At 35.3% G+C, this 19,672-nt stretch overlaps 2 protein-coding genes across 10 annotated transcripts in view; one reads left to right on the top strand and one right to left on the bottom strand.

The window, feature by feature from the left end:
• LOC109073305 (collagen alpha-2(V) chain-like) overlaps nt 1–1,835 on the top strand; it is a 31,787-nt gene extending 29,952 nt beyond the window's left edge. The window contains exons 52-54 of the mRNA XM_042764491.1: nt 28–209; nt 387–629; nt 1,189–1,835. Coding sequence (XP_042620425.1) covers nt 28–209; nt 387–629; nt 1,189–1,383 — 620 coding nt within the window. The 3' untranslated portion in view covers nt 1,384–1,835. The remainder of the gene's footprint in view (nt 1–27; nt 210–386; nt 630–1,188) is intronic.
• Nucleotides 1,836–2,812: 977 nt separating this feature from the next.
• Nucleotides 2,813–19,672, bottom strand: part of gulp1a (GULP PTB domain containing engulfment adaptor 1a) — a 174,040-nt gene continuing 157,180 nt past the window's right edge. For 3 of the 9 annotated variants that reach the window (XM_042764497.1, XM_042764494.1, XM_042764496.1), the window contains 11 exons: nt 14,740–14,819; nt 10,980–11,041; nt 8,377–8,448; nt 7,834–7,932; nt 7,355–7,492; nt 7,062–7,178; nt 6,901–6,987; nt 6,527–6,751; nt 5,365–5,497; nt 5,127–5,221; nt 2,813–4,238 (listed from right to left, as the gene is read on the bottom strand). In XM_042764497.1, the coding sequence (XP_042620431.1) occupies nt 4,167–4,238; nt 5,127–5,221; nt 5,365–5,497; nt 6,527–6,751; nt 6,901–6,987; nt 7,062–7,178; nt 7,355–7,492; nt 7,834–7,932; nt 8,377–8,448; nt 10,980–11,041; nt 14,740–14,767 (1,128 nt within the window). In that variant the 5' untranslated portion in view covers nt 14,768–14,819 and the 3' untranslated portion in view covers nt 2,813–4,166. Of the gene's footprint in view, nt 4,239–4,757; nt 4,769–5,126; nt 5,222–5,364; nt 5,498–6,526; nt 6,752–6,900; nt 6,988–7,061; nt 7,179–7,354; nt 7,493–7,833; nt 7,933–8,376; nt 8,449–10,979; nt 11,044–13,228; nt 13,453–14,739; nt 14,820–19,103; nt 19,622–19,672 lie in introns of those variants that run through there. The other 6 variants (XM_042764499.1, XM_042764495.1, XM_042764503.1 and 3 more) reach the window with 6 other exon arrangements.

Raw genomic sequence — 19,672 nt, 5'->3', positions numbered from 1 at the left:
CTTAAATGCTTCATCCTTACATCATAGGTGAATACTGGGTGGATCCAAACCAGGGCAGTGCAGAGGATGCCATTAAAGTTCATTGCAATATGGACACTGGAGATACATGCATCTCCGCAATACCCTCCAGCATCCCCCGGAAGTCATGGTGGAGTTCACCAGGAAGTAAACCTGTGTGGTTTGGAGCCAATATGAATAGAGGAACATATGTAAGCATGTTGAGCCACTCAACAAATGAATTTGTTTAATCATGTTAATTGTGTGAGCTCAGTTAGTACTACAATACTTAGAATTCAAAATAACTTAGTATGACATTGAGTAATAGACTTATCCATCACATAAAACGGTATGTGCCTATTATTTATTTCATTTTGTATCTTTGTTAATTCACTTATGGAAATAAAGACCAGCCGGCCAACGCTGTCACAGTTCAGATGACTTTCATCCGTCTGCTCTCCAAAGAGGCATCACAAACCATCACTTACCACTGCAAGAACACTGTGGGCTACAAGGACGAATCAACTGGAACCCTCAAGAAAGCAGTCATCCTCAAAGCTTCAAATGATCTTGAGCTCAAAGCTGAAGGAAATAACCGCTTTAGATACACTGTCCTCGAGGACAGCTGCTCAGTAAGTATCCCGCAATACATCATTTGTATAAAGGCACAAGCCTTGTTTCAAAACCTAGTGATCTGTCTTGCTCTCTATTGCCTACATTTTATAAGGAAGCCTAACTCAAAATTTAACCTTATAAGTGAGGATCGGATTTGGAGCACTCTGCATGGAAAGCAACCTTGTGCATCAATACAAACAGCACTAATTTATTTTAGCATGTTGCTAAGCTAACAACACTATACTATGCATAAAAATACACAGTAGGCTATAAACTTTTTGTAATTTAATTATACGTTATCAGGAGTAACAGTCTTGTCCGTTAAGGATTTATGTAATTCTGCTCTAGTATTCATCCAAAATGAGGTATCTTACAGTTATACTGCTTACCATGTGAAACAGTCTTCATATTGGGAGAATACATATGATGCAGTCTATGCAGACAGTTCTCTAGGTTTTAGAGCAGAGCCAAATGGGGGGGATTTGAGTTAGATTTAACACACATGCAGTATCAGTAGTCCATAAGATATTAAAAGTGCCCCCATACAAACCTAAATGGATGTTTTTCTCTTCACAGCAGCAAATGGTAGGTGGGGCAAGACAGTGTTTGAATATAGGACGCAGAAAACAGCAAGACTACCTATTGTGGATATTGCACCTGTGGACATTGGAGGTTCAGATCAGGAGTTTGGCATTGATATTGGGCCTGTGTGCTTCTTGTGAAACAAGGAGTAGCGATGCATTGAAGAGATTCCTGAGACTTTTAAAGTGACTGCTGACAAGATAAGCCTTGTACATACAGAGCATGGGACTGTTCTGGCCCTGTAGCGAAATATTTATTTTGTCTTCCAAGCGTTTCAAGAAAACATCCACTCCATAAGTTTTTTACAGATTGATCTCTTGAAATTAGAAATTCAATTTAACAGAATTTTTATACTACAAGACTGCTCATCAACTGCTGTTTTAAACTGAGATGGCCATTGCAAATAACACCGTAATGATGTTACACACTGTACCAACACTTAAAACGATTTGGATTTGCCTGTTTTTATTACAGTATTTTTAATGAATTATTATTTTTACACAAAAATGGTGCTATAGAGGAAGTTTGCATTCAGTTGAGTGTATTTTGATTCCTAAAACTGTACATTCTCTTAGCACTATTGTACATTCACTTTGTAATTACTTTCAAACCGAACTTACAATTAAAGATGAAAACGCTGATTCATTAGTGCAAGCTACCTCGTTTCTATAAACCGGCAGAAGCTGACAACAGACTCGCTGTACGTGAATCCTGATAAGGAGCTGTGCGACTGATTGTATTTCTCTCATCAAAAGGTACAATACAAAGTAAGGAAATGCAAATAAAATGAAATGCATCTGAGACTCTTAGTTGCTAAAGGTGCATTATTATTTCTCTTTCCCAAAATGAAAACCAAGTGCAATGCAGGTTTTTTTTTTTTTTTGTCGTCCATTAGGTCTATATTTTAAATACTTTTGTAAAGGTAAAAGGCACAATGTAGTAAAATAAAATGCTGGTTCAATTAAATTAGATGCAGTATTGACATTTTTTACTAGCTAATATTTTCTAAAGCATGCAGGTATACTTGCACTTTTTCTTCTTTTATTATTATTATTTTATCCTTTTTTAGAACTTTTTTAAAGTGAATTTTAGCTTGCAAATTAAACATCTTCAGTAACATTTAAAATTTTGTTGAATCAATCAAAACAATATTTTTTTCTTGAATTTTGAAGATGCTTGTTTCTTTCCTCACCTTTTAAGCATGAAAAAATATTTTTAATTAAAATGTACGATATTGCTTTGCTTTATTATATCCTCTGTAAGTTGCTAGAAATATTTATGCAATTTTGTTAAAACCTGTCGGAATGTTTAATTATTATTATTCTTTTTAAAATTCTTTTTATTTTTATGCTTTGAGTAAACAGTAAGAAATGGCAGGGATTATATTAGTTTGAAATATTTTTAAAATTGTTTTAACAAATATAGTTAAAATATTGTCCTTTTTTGTATGCTGAAAATATTTGACTAAAATAATAGTCAAATATGATCAGAACTGTAAACACCTATAGCAAAGACTGCTCGTTATATTGCTTGTTATACTAGCAGTATTTTGGGATCATAAAAATGGGGATTTACTGAACAAAAAGTGTGCTTTTATGAATCCTGTTTGAATGTTGTATTATCATGCCTTGTATACATGTTCCTCAGACAGGCTTTCTACAGGTTTCTACAACAATTGCACTGATTGAAATATGACACATCTAGGAACAGCTCTACTATGAAAGCAAAAACACTTTTGTTGAACATACAAAGGATGGGAAAGAGCAGCTACCAGAGCAGCGATGAGAGAAGAATGATGTAACGCACTCCAAGATGCGGTGCTCTTCAGAAAGACACACTTATGAACAGTACACAGAAGATTACATGATTGAGCCAAAATACATTTTGAATCATCATTATGAAATAAAGTGTGAAAAACTAACATTTTTAGCTTTTATACTAATTTTAAGAGTAAATTTAAAAACGTTTAATTTAATGGTAAATTAATGGCACTCAAGTACATAATGACCATTTTACTGTATCTCTTGACATTGTATTTTCAATACATTATTTGCGACTTGAAATAAATTACTTAAACACTAAAGCATGTGCGTGAAGATTTGTTGAGCCAAAAAAATAAAATAAATAAAATTTACATAAATAAATCACACACTGTCTCTTATTTAATGCAGGTTAAGGTCTAAGAAAGACATGATCCAAAACATGACTTACACAGAGAATATGTACCGTTTTCTTTTAATGACTACAACAGCAAAGGCTAAAATAATGCTGAGTTAACAATAATACATGAACAGAGCTCTTTCAAAGTGCTTCCTTGTGCAAGAGTATACTAAAATATATCATATAAAATTAAACTGCAATACAAGTACATGTTAATGTGGAAATAGTCCAGTCCTACAATTTAACTGCTGTTCAGTTAAAAAAAATACTGCATTTTAATGGATCCATTGCTATTAACAAAAACAATATCATAATTTTACATGAGATTTGAGATTTGACAAATGGAATGTTATTATGATGTATGGTACCTCATTAAGTGGTAAAAATAAAGTTAAAAAATAACGTAAAGAGAACTCTCTATTATGATAATGTTGTATGTGTTTATGATTTGTAATATGCCGTACAGATTAAAAACAGTAGCTTGTATGTGTAACATAAGCTTAAAGTATTTGCCTTTGATAACAAATATGAAACTTCGACACAGACTGTGCAGTTGGACATACTTCCAACATCCTTCATTGCCTGTACAAGCAAGGGGTGTTAAAACTACACTACTAGGTTTTTTTTTTTTAGTTCTTACAAAAATAGTGATCTACTGCTTCAGATTTCTCAATATACTTTTTGTAAACCAAATTCATAATGCAAATACATAAAAACGTAAGATAAGACATTGACATCTTGACTGTAAACCCGAGTTTGGCACTTTAATACAAATGGTTTAACATGAAAGTGACAAAACTTTCTTCTTGGCATCAGCAGCGACCTTCTAGTGGATCGAGGGAAAAGACAGTGCCCTCTACTGTTAGTCCCATTTTGAACCCCTCCTGGAAAGGGAAAAAATAAAAACATTATTATAATTAATCCTTTAAACAGTGAAATACAAGTTTATTTCAAATATGCAACCACATTCTACATTATACAAATCGATTTAATAAGCAAAAATCCTATTTTTTTTAAGCAGGGCATGCAGCAGAAGAAAATGAAACAGGGCTTAAAGTGTAAATAATTTATCTTTATAAATCTTTAAATGTTTTCAGATTTTAATCACCATCATGTTGCCCCATGGAACACAAATGGAGACATTTAGCCATTGTCAATAACAACTGATTCCAAAAATTGGAACTTTTTGCAAGTGAAACTTCTGCATGGCTATGCACACAGTTTATGCACACAGTTTGTGGAAATCAGTCACCATTTATTTTCAATGTATCCATTAGAGAAGTATAAATGAGAGACAGAATTTTCATTTTTAGATAAACTATCACTATAAAACAGTTAAGCATGCCAAATTAGACCTAAGCTATATGTCATCTAAAAAAAAAAAATTTCCTTAAAATACAAACCATCTTTGCCGCTGCAAGCAGAAAAAAAGACAGAAAATTGAGGTTGTTAGTTAAGCAAAACTGGCAAATGATATAAATATTTCAAGTAACTGCTCTGTATGCAAAATTTACTGCATGTTAGTCTATTTTAATCAGGTTCAAAGCATACGTAAAAAGCAAACTTAGCAGTTCTCTTGAAAGTTTTCCATCTACAAAGATTATAGCACTCTCAAGCCAAATCCAAAATGAACATAAAACCAAATATAATCATCATCATATTCCCTTCTGTACTGAGAGAGTCTTCACAGCTGTAGCAGTTCCTACCATCTGCTCCATTAGCTGCTCATTTACACCAGTCCATTTGTTAATAATTCACAGACACGCAGTCACCTGCATTTCATCCAGCTTGGACTGGATGTCAGGAGGAAAGTCAGCTGCCCCGCAGGTGAAAGGGTCAAATGGCTCTGCACCAAACAGGTCTCTGCCTGAAGAAGAAAAGGGCAATCTTTTCTCCATTCATTTTACAGGCCACTAAAGCTAACATCCATAATATATAAGTCTATGCAATTATGGCAGAATGAGCCAACATTTCTTTTGGTAAAGAAAAGCGGGGAAAAAGACAACTTACTAATTTCTGTAGGTCTTGCAGGGGGTGGAGGGGCCGAGCCATTACTTGCTGGTAATGGAACCAATGGGGTCATTGGAGAAAATGGAACCATGTCAAATATGTCAGTGGGCGTCTTCGAGGACATGCTGCTTCCCTGCAAATGGGAATTATGCGTGAAGTACATGAGCAATCTGAAGAATCACTCACTTGAAAACCATTATCATACATTAAAACTTAACAATAAAGTGCATATTAGAGTATATTGCATTATACAACATAATGTTGAAGGCAACACGAAATCAAAATAGCCTAAATTCACAAATGTTTTTGTGAAAGTTTCATTGTGTGCTTTGAATGAATGATGAATGAATATTGACCCAATTCACATTCAAAGTGTTTTTGTGTATGTTCATGTATGTGTGCATTATTCCAATAAATTAATAATTAAATTTGTATTTCTTAATCAGTGAGTCAAAAATATTTTTAATAAAAACAAATAAAATACAATAAAATAAATAAAAGTTGACCCAATTTACATTCCAAGTGTTTTTGTTCAAGGGTGAATGAATGAAATTAAAAAATTATTCGTGACCCATTCACATTCTTGGTGTTTTTGTGTGTTTTGTTGTATGTGCATTATTCCATTATATATATATATAAATCAATAAATACATATGTATTTCTTAAAAAGTGAGTCATAAAAATATATTTTTTAATAAGTGCATTTAAAAAATGTAATATTATATACCACCCTTAAAAAAGAATATTAAAAATAAAATAAATCATTTGCTCAACTTCTGAACTAAAGTTAAAACTTTGCTGATTTGATGAATCCCACTTTCTCAACCTTATCTCGATCCAATCAACTTCAAAATGTTAAAAAGCCCTACCTTTCCCCCTTGCTAAAAATCACAATTTCATTTGGAAATATTTCAAATTACAGAACTAAACTGGGTCTTAGACAAAATTCTTGACCACTTAATGCTGGTTTACACTGCCCCAAACAAACACCAACAGGGTAACCACACCGATTCAACAAAACCCAGCAACCGCTGGAATCTAGTGTATGCGTTTGTTAGAGCTGTGTGAACTAGCCTTTAAAATCTGAGGGCAAAACTTAACAGTTGTGAAACCAACAACCAATACCACAATGTGAGAAAGAGTAAACATAAAAGTGCCTAACAGGAGGGTGAGGAACACTGGCTCCACTGGGAGGCTTCGACAAAGCTGGTTTAGCAGGTGGAGGAGTCAGAAGACCAGCAGAAAGGTTAGAGTCAGGTGAGCTCATTGGCGTTAGTGTAACAGAAGAAATTTCGAGGCAAGAGAATGAAGTCACGTTGTGACACCAGAAGAGAGATGAGGGTCTCTGAAGCATATAGGCCTCATTAGAAGAGTTAATGTGAAGAAGCTGTGGAAAGATCAGAACTAGTCAAGCTCATGAGTTTAGAAGAGGTCTTTATAGGCATAGCTGATATCTGTTTTGCATGCAGCTAATTAACAGAATGGTGAACCGCAATTATGTGCACTCTACTGAGAGGAAGTCCATGCAGTGCTTACAGGAGGAACTTGAGCAATCATCAGCTGTTCCTCTAAGACTTGCAACTGCTTCTTCAACTCGGAATTTTCAGCTTCAAGATCTTGAATCTATAAAGAAAGACATTTATTTGTCATAAACAAATGATTTGTGTTCTCTAACTGCAGTTGTATATCATACTCACTCTTTTCTGTAGGCCACCTATCTGTTTCCTAGTCTCTACGTCTTTTCCCCCGGACTCCAGAAACTTCTTGTATGCCAAGTCAAACGCTTGGCCAATGGTCAAAGTTATCTCTTCTGCCTGGAATGGACAGATACATGACTCCTAGTAATATCATTTTTCTAGTAACATCCTCAGCAGTGTTTTGTTTGGCCATTTGTCTTCTGAGCCACATTTAAGTATCCATTTAAATTAGATGTAAAAGTTCCAAAACAATATGTAAGAATGACAAATAATTTCTTTAAATCATGTCTTACACATTTTTCACTGTCAAACACATAGCAGAGATGTTTGTTGGACTCTGAATCTTTACAAATGAATGTGAATATCCTTTTGTCTGTCTTATCATCTGCACAGAAGGATATCCGGTGCAACTGACAGTTGTACTGTACTTCCTGTGAAGAAGAAAACAAGATAAGAGACAGTATAGACAAAATATAGGAGATGGGCATACAATGGCACCAAAAAGTACTTGGACACACTTCAAAATATTTTTTAGACTAAACAACAAAATATCCTATAGTCTTTTGTGGCAAATATATAAAGCCAGTTCCCCTCAGGCTCACACAGGTATAATAAATCATATTAACTCTGAACAGGTTCAACAACCAGAAATTGTCCAAAAACTTTTGTATAGGGTCTTTACAGCTCCTCAACTGGTTTTTACTTAAACCACATGGCTCATGTGAGACACAATTGATTTCATAAATATGTTTGTTAGGCTATATGCACATACTTTTGATTTAGGATCTAATATTTTTACTCCGTAGATGGAGATCTGTAATTCCACTTTTGGGATCTTCTGTCCCTCTGACTTCTTAATATGTCTCTGAAACTTTAGGAAAAGAGAGAGAGAGAGAGAGAGAGAGAGAGAGAGAGAGAGAGAGAGAGAGAGAGAGAGAGAGAAAGAGACACAAAAAAAACAGTTTTTAAAAAAGTCCTTGGTTAAATTACCAATATAATGTGTTGTTTTTACTTGAGCTGATAAGAGAATTCATGTAACACATTCATATAATAACAACAACAATAATAATAATTTATATATAACCTTCTTCAATTGATATAGCATTTCCTATTTTATCAAAACCCCTTATAAGTGATAATGTAAGTCTCAGAGTGGAGGGTTGATGAAATAAAATTCTCTATGCATCATTAAACAGGTGAATCAGCTGGAGGGTTTCTGATATTACATCTTCTCAAGAGAAATAACACTTCTTGTTTCCAGTTGAAAGCAATGGTGCCTTCTGTGTGCAGGGAATGTAAAACTACAGTAACTTACCTTGAGCTTTCTGACAGCATCTTTCACCACCTCCGTACCTTTGGGTTGATCAACTTCTGTATTCCCCAGAAACTGTGGGAAAAACATGAAAATCATATAATGTGAAACTTTTTTTTTTTTTTAAATAAATATTTGAAAAAATAAATCAAATCAAATCTAAGCTCTGTCAATTAATAAGGAAAGCATTTGAAGACACTGACCACAAAGCAAGCCACATCTATGTTTCCTTTTATTGTGCAAACACTCTTTTATTGTGAAATACAAATAGAGAATTTTTAAAGAACTTGCTCTTTTTGCATAAAACCTTTATAGTGACTTCAGTGATCAAGCTACAAAATAAATAAATAAATAGGGGAGAGCGGGGTGAGTTGAGCCAGTTTTTAGTTTTGCTGTATTTAATGTGAGCACATGAGAGTAATGGGTCCAACTTAAATAAGTACATAAATTTCAGGATGTTGTGCATCCTTGGGAATAATCATTTTGGGTCTAAAATAAAATGCTTTCAAAATAGGCTTTCCAAAAAAAAAAAAGTGAGGGGTAAATTGAGCCTAGGGAGAGGGTAAGAAAACCAACATTGAGCCAAACTATGCAACTGACTATCATCAAGTACATTTTCACTTCATGCTATATCAAAGGAAGAGATATTCAATAAAAATGACTTCTTAAAATCTATGTGTGAGCCTTGTGATGGACTGGCTGTTCAACCAGGGAGTTCCCTCACGTGTGGCTCAAGACACTGGGTTAGGATCCAGCTCCCCACGACCCTAATAAGGACATGTAGGTTTGAATAATAAAATAGTTTAGAGCTAACATCATGCTAACAGTATAGCCTCATATTATAACCTCCTAAAGCACAAACACGTGCAATATTTTCTTCAGATTTGTCTGTATTTAAAGATTTGCCTTGAACATAACAAAAATAACTTTTAACAGCAAAAAACAGTTTTTTTAACCTAAAGTCACCAATTATTACATGGCCCCACAGGGTGAGTAAAATGCTTAAATTTTCAAATATGTGTTTGACAAGGGGTGGCTCAACTTCCCCACAGCCTCATATCACCCTGCTCTCCCTAAAATAAAATAATCTTCCAGACCATTGTCCATTGGATAAAATTTCCATTTTTATGGAAATATTGTGCACTCAGTTATAATGTTAATTTCATTAAAAGGCTTTGATGATTGCTAAGAACATTCTCCACATTTAATCTGGCACAAATAAAGAAAATCAACATGAACATGAACAACACTACATTTAGCATCCAACAGATGGAGCTATTAACCTTTGCCCAGTCCTTGTGGTCAAGCCTCTGTCTAGATGCTGTGAGGGCTGATTCAACAATAGTTCTTAAAACACCTTGCCATTACTTCTCTAGTCTAGACCCTCTAGTCTAGACCCATTTTCACATAATTTATGTTTCAGATAAACATTTTTATTTTAATGTTACTCTCAGATAAGGCTATAAACAGAATCTTTAAAAGGTCCCGCTACCTTTCAAAATGATCATTTCTGGAAATCAGTCATTACTGCTGGTCTGCCTTTTTCCAAGAATGCATTGAAAGTAATGGATTTATGATTAGACTTATTCTTTTTATATCATTATACAGAAAGCTTACATCAATTTATTTATTTATTTTTTTACATCAGAGAAACTCTTTTGGGGCACAAGAACTGCATTATCTTCCAAACTGGAGTTAAACAAATAAGACTCCATAAACGTGTCTGCAGCAGATAGTTATGATGGATGCCATCCACACTCAAGGGCAAGTGAGCACGGTAGGACAGAAAGTGAGGCAGGAGTGATAGATACACTACATTACACTGGGTGGAGAATCTCTTGTTCCTGATGACTGTTCCCTGCCAGGCTATTCGAAGGCATTTTTTTTGCAAAAGACATCCAGTCTTCACTCATCCATCACCTGCTGCACTGGCAGAATGTAATTTTTTTCCCCCTCTTTAACTCTTTCTTTGTCTATTCTCATTTCTAAAGGCAGACAACACAGCTGAAACTTCGGCAGCTCTGAGAATCAAAATGGTTTTTGTTTTTGTGAAGAATTCAGTAAGACATCTAAGAAGCACTGCTCAGGAGTAGACAGCTTCTCAGCCCTGAACAGAAGATGAGTCTTTGGTGAAATGGAGCATAAAACAGCACTGACAGTGTATATGAGATGTTCTTGCCCACAACATGTTTGATGGATAACAAAAGAGACACAAACAAATTCATTGTTTTGTGAAAAGACTGTAAGACTGATAGAAAATTTATATAGCATTTGCATTGATCCATCCATTTAAGCTGTCTCTGTAAAGACCTCTGGATATTTGTTGTTGTGTGTTTTCTTTTAAGAAGTACAGTTGTTGTATTTATGCCAACAAGCATTAAAGTCAACATGAAATCAAAACGGACCCAATTTTCTTTCTTTATACCATTCTTGTTTTTTTTACACTGCCATTCAAGAGTCTGAAATAAGTAACTGTACGAACAGCAATAATGTTACAAAATATTTATATTTCAAATAAATGCTGTTCCTATATCTACAAAAGACCAGGATAATGGTGAATCTTATGAGAAAAATATTCAGAGAAAAAAGAGGTTCATAACACATACCTTGGCATTGTATGGTATAAAATGCTTGGCCAGAGCTTCTGGAGTGTGCATCCATGATTTATCTACAAAAAGAGACAGAACACTATTAACGTAATAAGGTTCTTTATGAAGTATGCAATACCTTAATGACATTCTTAATGTTTTAGACAAACAAGTAGTCCTTTAAATCAGCTGCTGTTCAAACCTCTTAGCAGGAAAAACTTTAGAGCAAATGTGTATAAACAAAAAAATAATAATAATTATTCTAAATGATTATTCATTAATCAACTGCTGTTCAGATCTCTTAGCAGTAAAAGTGTTTGAACAACAAACCATATGATTATAAATAATTTTTTTTCCCTTTACAGTACTTAACTGTTAAATCAAGTAATTTTCAGAGATGAACAGCCAAATGCCTGTGTACAGCTAAAGCTGCAGTGTAGATCAAACTAGCTTGTAAGAAGGTGAATTACTGAGATTGGCTTCAAAGGAGTTCAGAAGGGGTCAGATGTGATGGACAGGAGACACCACTGTGCCTGTGCTGTTGTGACAGCTTAGAGGAAACTGCAAGGCCTAACTGTGACAAACAAGCCACAGGAGTCACAAGATTTAGCGCACATGCCGATTTGCTCAGCATCAACACCCTGAGCTCATTAACAGAGTTAGCCACACCATCGCATGTCCAAAATCACTTCCCATTCCCTATATAGTATGTATCAGGTGTTTGGCAAGGCACATTTCCAACATTTGTAACTCTTCACACTCTTTCCCTTGTTTTTCTTCTTCCACAGACTGTCAGGATAGTGTTTGCCCGCTGAGGTTCCACATAAAGTGGGTATGATTCGTAGGTCAAATGAAGAGCACACACCTCAAAATGTCACAGTGTTCTTGTGTACATCTCTGTGTAGGAATGGTAGGTGTTTTATAGAGATCACCATGATGCCAAAGCTGATGACAAAGTGTTTGGAGAAATGCATTGCTTATACTTTCAGAAGAGAAACCAATATAAATGGAGAATGGATGACAAAGAGGAAAATCTGTCAAAAGGTCATAGCATTGTGTCAAAAGTGGTTGAGTCTGTGATGCCATCAAAACATTTCTCAGCATATCTGATCATCCTGACTATCTTCTGTTTGTCTGACTATTAGCAGGCTTAGGGAGTGTGTTGCATTTAATTTAATGAATAGGAAGAGCAGCCAAATACTGATGATGTTTCCCAAACTAATATCTAACGATCAATAACTGAAAATCAAGTCTGTCAAAACAGAACATCTTGGAATATTCTTAGCTGGTTTTCTCTGCAAGGGCTTCATAAGAGCCCTGGAGAGGATCGTAAAAGCCTAGGCAGTCTCCGCATCTAATTTTACAGCTCACTGCTTTGATTCATGGAGCTCTGAATGGCAATAAGAAGACGTTATAGCAGAAATAAGACAGGAATCATTTATTACAATAGTAATGCTTCTATATGCCACTCCAACATATAGTAAAGAAATGCCCTGGGTACTAAGCCTTTGTAATGCATTTCAATTGAAATAGATTAAGTGTTGAATACACATTTTAATAAACATGGTCTGGGCCACAAGTTCTAGTAAGCACATGGACGATTTTTTATTAAAGAAAGATTGTTTTATCCATAATCACTGGGTACTTCTGTCATCTCCCGCTACGCACTAAAAAAGCCTGAAGGTATTAGCAATGCCGTGATGACATATTCAGAAATTTCTTAAAGCATTTAAGATAATAAATGATAATAATTATCATTAATAATAATAAACCAGCCAGCCACTCTCACCAAACGCAATCATTTCTTAGCTTAAAAGCATGAAAAAAAAAAGAAAGAAAAGAAAAATGCACAAATCACATCAGAGATTATGCTAAATCATTACTCAAAGTTTCACGACTGAGAAATCTGTTGTGCTGTTAAGGCTGTTCAAGCTGATAATGTTTGGTTTCATGCTTGATTTTATTACGCTCTAAATAACAGACACTGTTGCTTTTTCATGTTCTGTGTCTGGTAATTGGATGCATAAGTCTGGAAAGTATCTGGTTCCAATTATTTCTTTGTCATCACAAAAACACCATTTCTGCCTTCGGCTTTGTGGATTACCAACCATTTAATTCAGAAACTAACAGTCTATACAAGTTGAGTATGTAACAGTAATTTATATTTCATTCTTCTATATATCAGCAGTTTACACTGAAGAAACAAAAGTTCAAAATAATATTTTGACAGCTTGACAAAGCCAACATATATTATTTTACAAACTTACAGTTTATACGACAGCCTTTTTTGTCCTATAGCTGACCATCAATCCATCCATCCAAAACTATACAGATAAGGCCTATAACATCTTGATAAACTTTCCGATCGTAGTTGAATTTATTAGGCTGAGTTTTATGAGACCATTAACTCTGAAAAAGAAAAATTATTAATTACCATATAAGAAACAAAGAGAGACATATTTACACTACCTTACTGACCAATGACAAATCACACATCTAATTGCAATGCAAGATGGCATTAGTTAGACGTAATTAGACAGAAACCTCTCTGTGAATCTTCTGTAACATCACATCACCACTCACACCAAACACTGCTGCTAATGAATGCATGACCATAAAATGATTACTGTCTCTCTCTGGTAAATATCTCTCTGGTCGCTATTCTTCGTAAATGGCTTGGATACACCTTTTTGTGTTAGTTGTTGTATTTAATGCTGTCCTTCAGACAGATGGGCTATTGGTGTTTTCCACGGTCCAACAGCACTGTCCTGTGTGCCAGAAAGAAGGCAACTGTGACAGCAGGAACATCCGTGCAAGGCAGTGGAAGGAAATGTTTCATGGCCGCAAGAGCTTTGCTCTTTTCAGTGCCAAAATAATTACTTTGTTATGCCTAACCTCTTTATGAAATCAGATTACAACTTTTTCTGGGTAAATTAGCAAATTCTAAATGAATTTGCAATGTAGTACACTAGAGATGCATTATACAAAGACCACGTTGAGCCACCAACGACCTTGGTTTTAAGCGACAATGTCCTGGTATTTCATGTTTTAAATACTGGAGATAACAGTTCATGAAAACATTAGACAAGCTACCCACAAATATTAATGTACTTCAAAAATGGTATTCTGCATACTTACAATATAATGTCTCATTCATATAAAAAACCCAGATGTATTGCATTCACCTAAGAATATATCTGTCAGTATCATTACATCATTTTCCATCCTGAGGGATTCAGCACTGGATACGACTTGCGATTATAATCTATATCTTCAAAGCAAGCCAGACAGGCCAACAGGAGCTCCTAACACAGAAATATTACTAGTGCATTCCCTGCCATCTGGGATCTAAGACTGGCCGGTAGGGTTATCACATCAAAGATCCATTAATTCATTTTGGAAAGAAGGGTGGGACAGGTGGTTGTAAATACATAGAGGAAAAAAACAGACCTCTGGAGGCAGACAGGTTGTCTGCTGCAAGCCACTGAGAAATGACAGAAAGGGAGGAGAGACTAGGTGAGAAACAAAGAGAGGTAGAGATAGACAGAGATACGCAGACAGATAGGAGTACGAAAAGGGAGAGTCTGAACAATAGAGTTTTATAAGGGTTTCTGTTAGGACTGTCAATTTTAATATATATATAGTTGCTATTAATTAAACAATACCATTAAAATGATTACATTTGAAAAATCTTTTGATGGCCCTATAGGTTCTGAGCTGGATGGACAAACAGAGGAGAGAGAGGAAAGCAAGACAAAAACTGGTACAACCCACATACCTTTTTTTCTGTTAAATGCCCGGTTCATGCTTGAAAACGCTCTGTCTCAGCTGCAATTTCCTGGAATGTGCCACCTCTACCTGGTGGGATGAGAACGCAAATCGAAATTTAATCCACGGAGTCTGAGAAATAGGACTACATGTTTCAAAAACAAACTCCTGTGACTCTGCCTCTAAGGTTAAGTCTCCTATGGTGTGGTATTGCACAAAAATGTTACTGGGTTAAAAGTTATTGGGTTCACAAGAAATAAAAAGCAAATATCTCTGGACACAAAAGAAAAAAAAATAGGGTGATAAACCAAAAGCATTACAGCAGGTAGGATGGTTATTAGTCAAAACTATAAATATTATGGGTAAATAAATATGCCCTTCATGGTTCAAATATTTCAAAAAGTTAGACTGCGACAGTCAAATGAAAGGTTTTAAGTCAGTTAATTCTATCTTTTGCTGTAGTGTGTCAGTAGGAAATATTAGTTTCATTTTCAAACATTCCTTTTGCCATTGATTGAAATAATCCAGAGAGATTTTTGTATGCACAAGGAATCTGACAGCAGCCAGTGCTCCACACAGAGATCTGATCTCACCATAAACCAGTGCAATTGGAATGGCATGAAGAATCACAAAAAACTTAGACAGACTAAATCCAGAAAAACTGTGGAAAATCTATTTATAACATTATTTTTGAAAGCATCCTTACTTTACAGCATTTTTACATAAGTGCCTAAAACTATTCATAGCACTGTCTGTAGCTTTGCAGGTAGGTTTCTTCAAGCATCTTGGAGAGAAAAAAATATCTGTCTGTCTGTCTGTCTGTCTATCTGTCTATCTATCTATCTATCTATCTATCTATCTATCTATCTAGTTTTAATAATAAGCTTAAAATGACTGAAATTGTTTACGATTGAATGAAAATAAAATTGGACTTGTGTGGTTTTTAGCCCATGTCTTTGAGACCATCTATACCATGTACTCCTGAACATCAACAAAATAAACTTTTAACATGTATATGATTTTTTTTTTTAGTGAAATATTTTTTTAAATGAAAATCTCTCTTTCCCCAGTGCCACATATGAAACTGAAGCCTACTGGCTTGGCGATTAAAAAAAGATCCTGTTGAAACATCCAGAAAATTATGCTCATTTCATTGGCGCTACAGGTAGAATTTCTTTTCACTGCATGCTAGTACCTAAGCATCTCCCTCTCAGGTACTGTCAAACATCAGGAGATAAGCTTAGCCAATGACTTATACAGGCTATGAAACAAACTAATCTAATGTTAAGCCCAATGGGCAGGCAAATTACAATGGTATTGTTGGATGAATGGATGCTGAAAGAAGAGATTGCAAGACCTCCTCAAGGGGTCCATGTGCGCATTACTGATTTCCCTGATGGAGAGAGACAAAAGCTTTTCATAGAGACTCTTCAGACAACTTCAGACTCATTACTCATTACTACCTATCTTGTTCATTTGAACATGATACAGGACAACTTTCCTGGGTATGTTTATCATTGACTTCCTGAATTTGTTATGTAGAGCTAATCATGTTCATGGTAAAATGCAATGAGACAATGAGAACATTGCAGTTTTAATGCTGTACATAACTTAAAGCATTTTATTTTCTTGTTATAAATAACTGAGCAGCTTTCATGCTAGCTCGATTATTGTTAAATGTTCGAGGTGAATACTGTATGATGTGCACTTTTTTTCTCTTCTAAAACATTATGGTCATGATAGAATTTAAAAAACTGATTATGTGCTGTCTTGAGAGGAAATGCTAAGTTCCATTTAGACCATATAGTATGAAATGCTATTATGATATAACCACTAATGTTTTAAACAAGTCCTTTCACACAACGTCTTGCAAAATATGCAATGTAAGGACAGATGCCTATGATTTTTACAGTGTGTTTTCATGTGAAGGGTGTGGTGCTTCACTGGAGTGAAGCAGTAAATTATAGTATTTTGGGCAGACATCTTGGCACAGAAGAATGTCATTTAAGGTTTCATGACAAAACAATGCATTTAATGTTTTCTTTAAACCTTAAACATATCATTCATTCCACTTTGTACCATTTACATGATGATGACAATATGCAAGCCGCTTACTGGGTTGAGCCAATGAGGCAAAATCCGCAATATTGGATTTTTGTCTTAAGAGAATGGGTTTATCTATGACAGATGGGCCATAACACATCTGAATTATTGCAAGAGGCCTGTGACAATCCCTCAAAGTTTTAGTCAGAAAATATGAATATACACATCAATATTTATACGCATAAATGCTTTTATAATTGATCATATGAAATACATCAGACAAATATATATTTTTAAAAGTTCTTTAGATGTATAAATAATTTTATTTAGAAAAATGCACACAAGCACATTTAGGTTTTGATGGCTCCTTAGAGAGCAATGCAAACAGGCTTCAACATGACAGGCTGCCAACTTTAAAAGCAAAGAGGCTGAACAGGAAGGCAGGCACTTGTATTTTTTTATTCACAGGCAATTGAGCTGTCATAAAGAGCCATGGAGAGTCAAATGTACAAGGACAGCAGACATCACTGACTGAGCAGGTGGAGACACGAGTTTATCACATCACCCCTGCCAGCAGCCTGAAGAGACAAAGAACTGGAACAACTTTGAAAGAATTCATAAATCATTCGGAGTTCTGTCACAGTTCAGAAAGCTTGTGAAAAAGGGCTGACATATATAAACTGAGTCATATTTACAGTCAGCATTGCACAGGTTTCCTTACCTATTAACACATTTGCTCCACAGAAAACCGCCCAAGCCGTTTCATTGCAATATTCCACAGAGAGTGTAAAAAAATCTGTGTGTAAAAATTTATTTCCCAGTTATTCTGCTTAGCAATATTATCATTTGCCCGGTCACACCTGGGCAAACACCTGGCTGTGCTGTCCGCCTGAATGACTGACAGCAGCTGTGTTTGTTCTCCATTTATCACTTCCTGGCTGGTCACGCTGTCCCACAGAGGAGACCCTGAGACCTTCCTTTATGCTGAGCTGCAAAGTTCTGCTGATAATATTTAGCATCTTCAAAGAGAACTCCAGCTTAGGGATGTCTGAGAGAACCCAAAGCAATTTATAACTTTTGGGTGGAGAAGCTACAGTCCTCCAGATTTGAGAACTGAGATTGCCTGGGTCCTTTTTGCTGGATTTAAAGTACAAATAGTAGTTATTGGGATCCAAGTGCAATTAGTCTTTCAGCTAAAAATCTCACAAAACTATTCATATTCTAAAACAATAACTGCTGTCTAAGCCCTTCTGGACTACAATGTTCTGAAGTCTATCAAATATAGACCAGGCGAACAACTTAATTTGCAAATCATTTTTTTTTTTTTTTTAAATCTAATATGTTGGGAAAATGTTATATGCAGGAACGGATGTGGGTATAAGAGATATCTTAAACATGAGACAAATCCCTAAATATAAAACACCTCTTTCCATGACATCTTCAAAATTTCATCTTCATCTTTTTTTTTTTTTTGCTTTGTAATAGCACCAATATCCCATCTCACAACTTCTGAGTTCAGGCTGACATTTGGGCCTTTCTACCATTTACAGTTTGTTCTGCACATTCCATTTTAGGGGAGAAAAAACAATGATAATTATGACAATAATTATTTCTGCACTTCATGCTTTGAATCCTAAAAATGACACCAGAGAAGACCAAAAAACATGTTCTCATATACTTTATGCACGCTTTAACATGCACTTAACATATGCAATTCTTAAAGGTATTCTTAAGAATGCAAACAAAATATCTCTCACATTCATTGAAAACAGAAGCCACAACAGTATCAGTTCTTGAAGAAAAAAAAAGTTTAAAAAAGACAAATACTGTTATGACTTGGGAAATGGTCATTTTTTGAATATTGTAGTCAACTATCAAAAAACTTTATTAAATCATTTTGATGATGACGTTTTAAAATCCCAAAATTTCCAAACACTCAAAAAAAATCAAGCAGCATCTCATCAACAAAAAAAAAATAAAAATCAACAGTCCAACCCAAAAAAAAAAAGGTTAAGGCCGTTCAAAGCTGAGGAACATTCCACTGTTATGACCCATATCTGAGTCGACACTGCCAGCATTTACAATAAAACTATGCTTAACCACAACAACTGCACTGAGAAACACAGAATGAAATAAAACTAGCATTTGTTTCCAACAGAACCCTATTCACTGAGCTCAAATAGCAACCGTTCTAAAAGAATGTTTGTTAATTCAACCCTCTGGATTCCTTACATGGATCAGTTGTTATTCTCCCCTGAGCTCAGAGCCATACTCCAAACACTCCTCTCCTTTCTGTCAGACCTCTCCACATAAAAAGGCCAACATTCTTACCAATAATAAGAGGAGATTTCCAAAGCACCAGCCAGTGTCTTCTGCCAAAGATGAACCGAATGAGAAAACCAGTGGAGAGCACCTTTAGACGAAAGCGAAAAGATGGGTGAAATGTAGAGCCGGGCGACTTATTCGCTTTCACACAAGCTGGGATACTAAGGAGGAAGTTCCAGCAGTGCTTAATAGTTTTCAGCTGTGGGCCAGATGGGGTTATGTGAAGTAAGAGGGGCGGAGGTTTGCAAGCAAAACTAGGTGTCTCATGAGTGTGAAAGAACTTCTTGAAAGAAAGAACAAGAGAAAGGAGACAGGAAGAGAGAATGACAGAAATAAGTAGTGCTGTGCAGGGGAAAATATTTTAGATTTATATCTCTGGAAAACATGGTTCCGATTGCCCAATCACAGTTTTAACAGTCAAATATCTCTGTATAATGATCGCTTAAACTGTAAATTTGTCCACTGTTCCTATAGCAAAATTTTCATAGCAATACTTTTCAACATTAGAATACACAATTGGCACTATTTTGCAACTCAAAACGTAATAACAGTAATAAAAGAGGGTTTAGGCTATT

This window comes from Cyprinus carpio, chromosome A9 (assembly GCF_018340385.1).
Source record: "Cyprinus carpio isolate SPL01 chromosome A9, ASM1834038v1, whole genome shotgun sequence".
Classification (NCBI taxonomy): Eukaryota; Metazoa; Chordata; class Actinopteri; order Cypriniformes; family Cyprinidae; genus Cyprinus; species Cyprinus carpio.
This window is presented reverse-complemented; position numbering and strand designations above follow the sequence as displayed.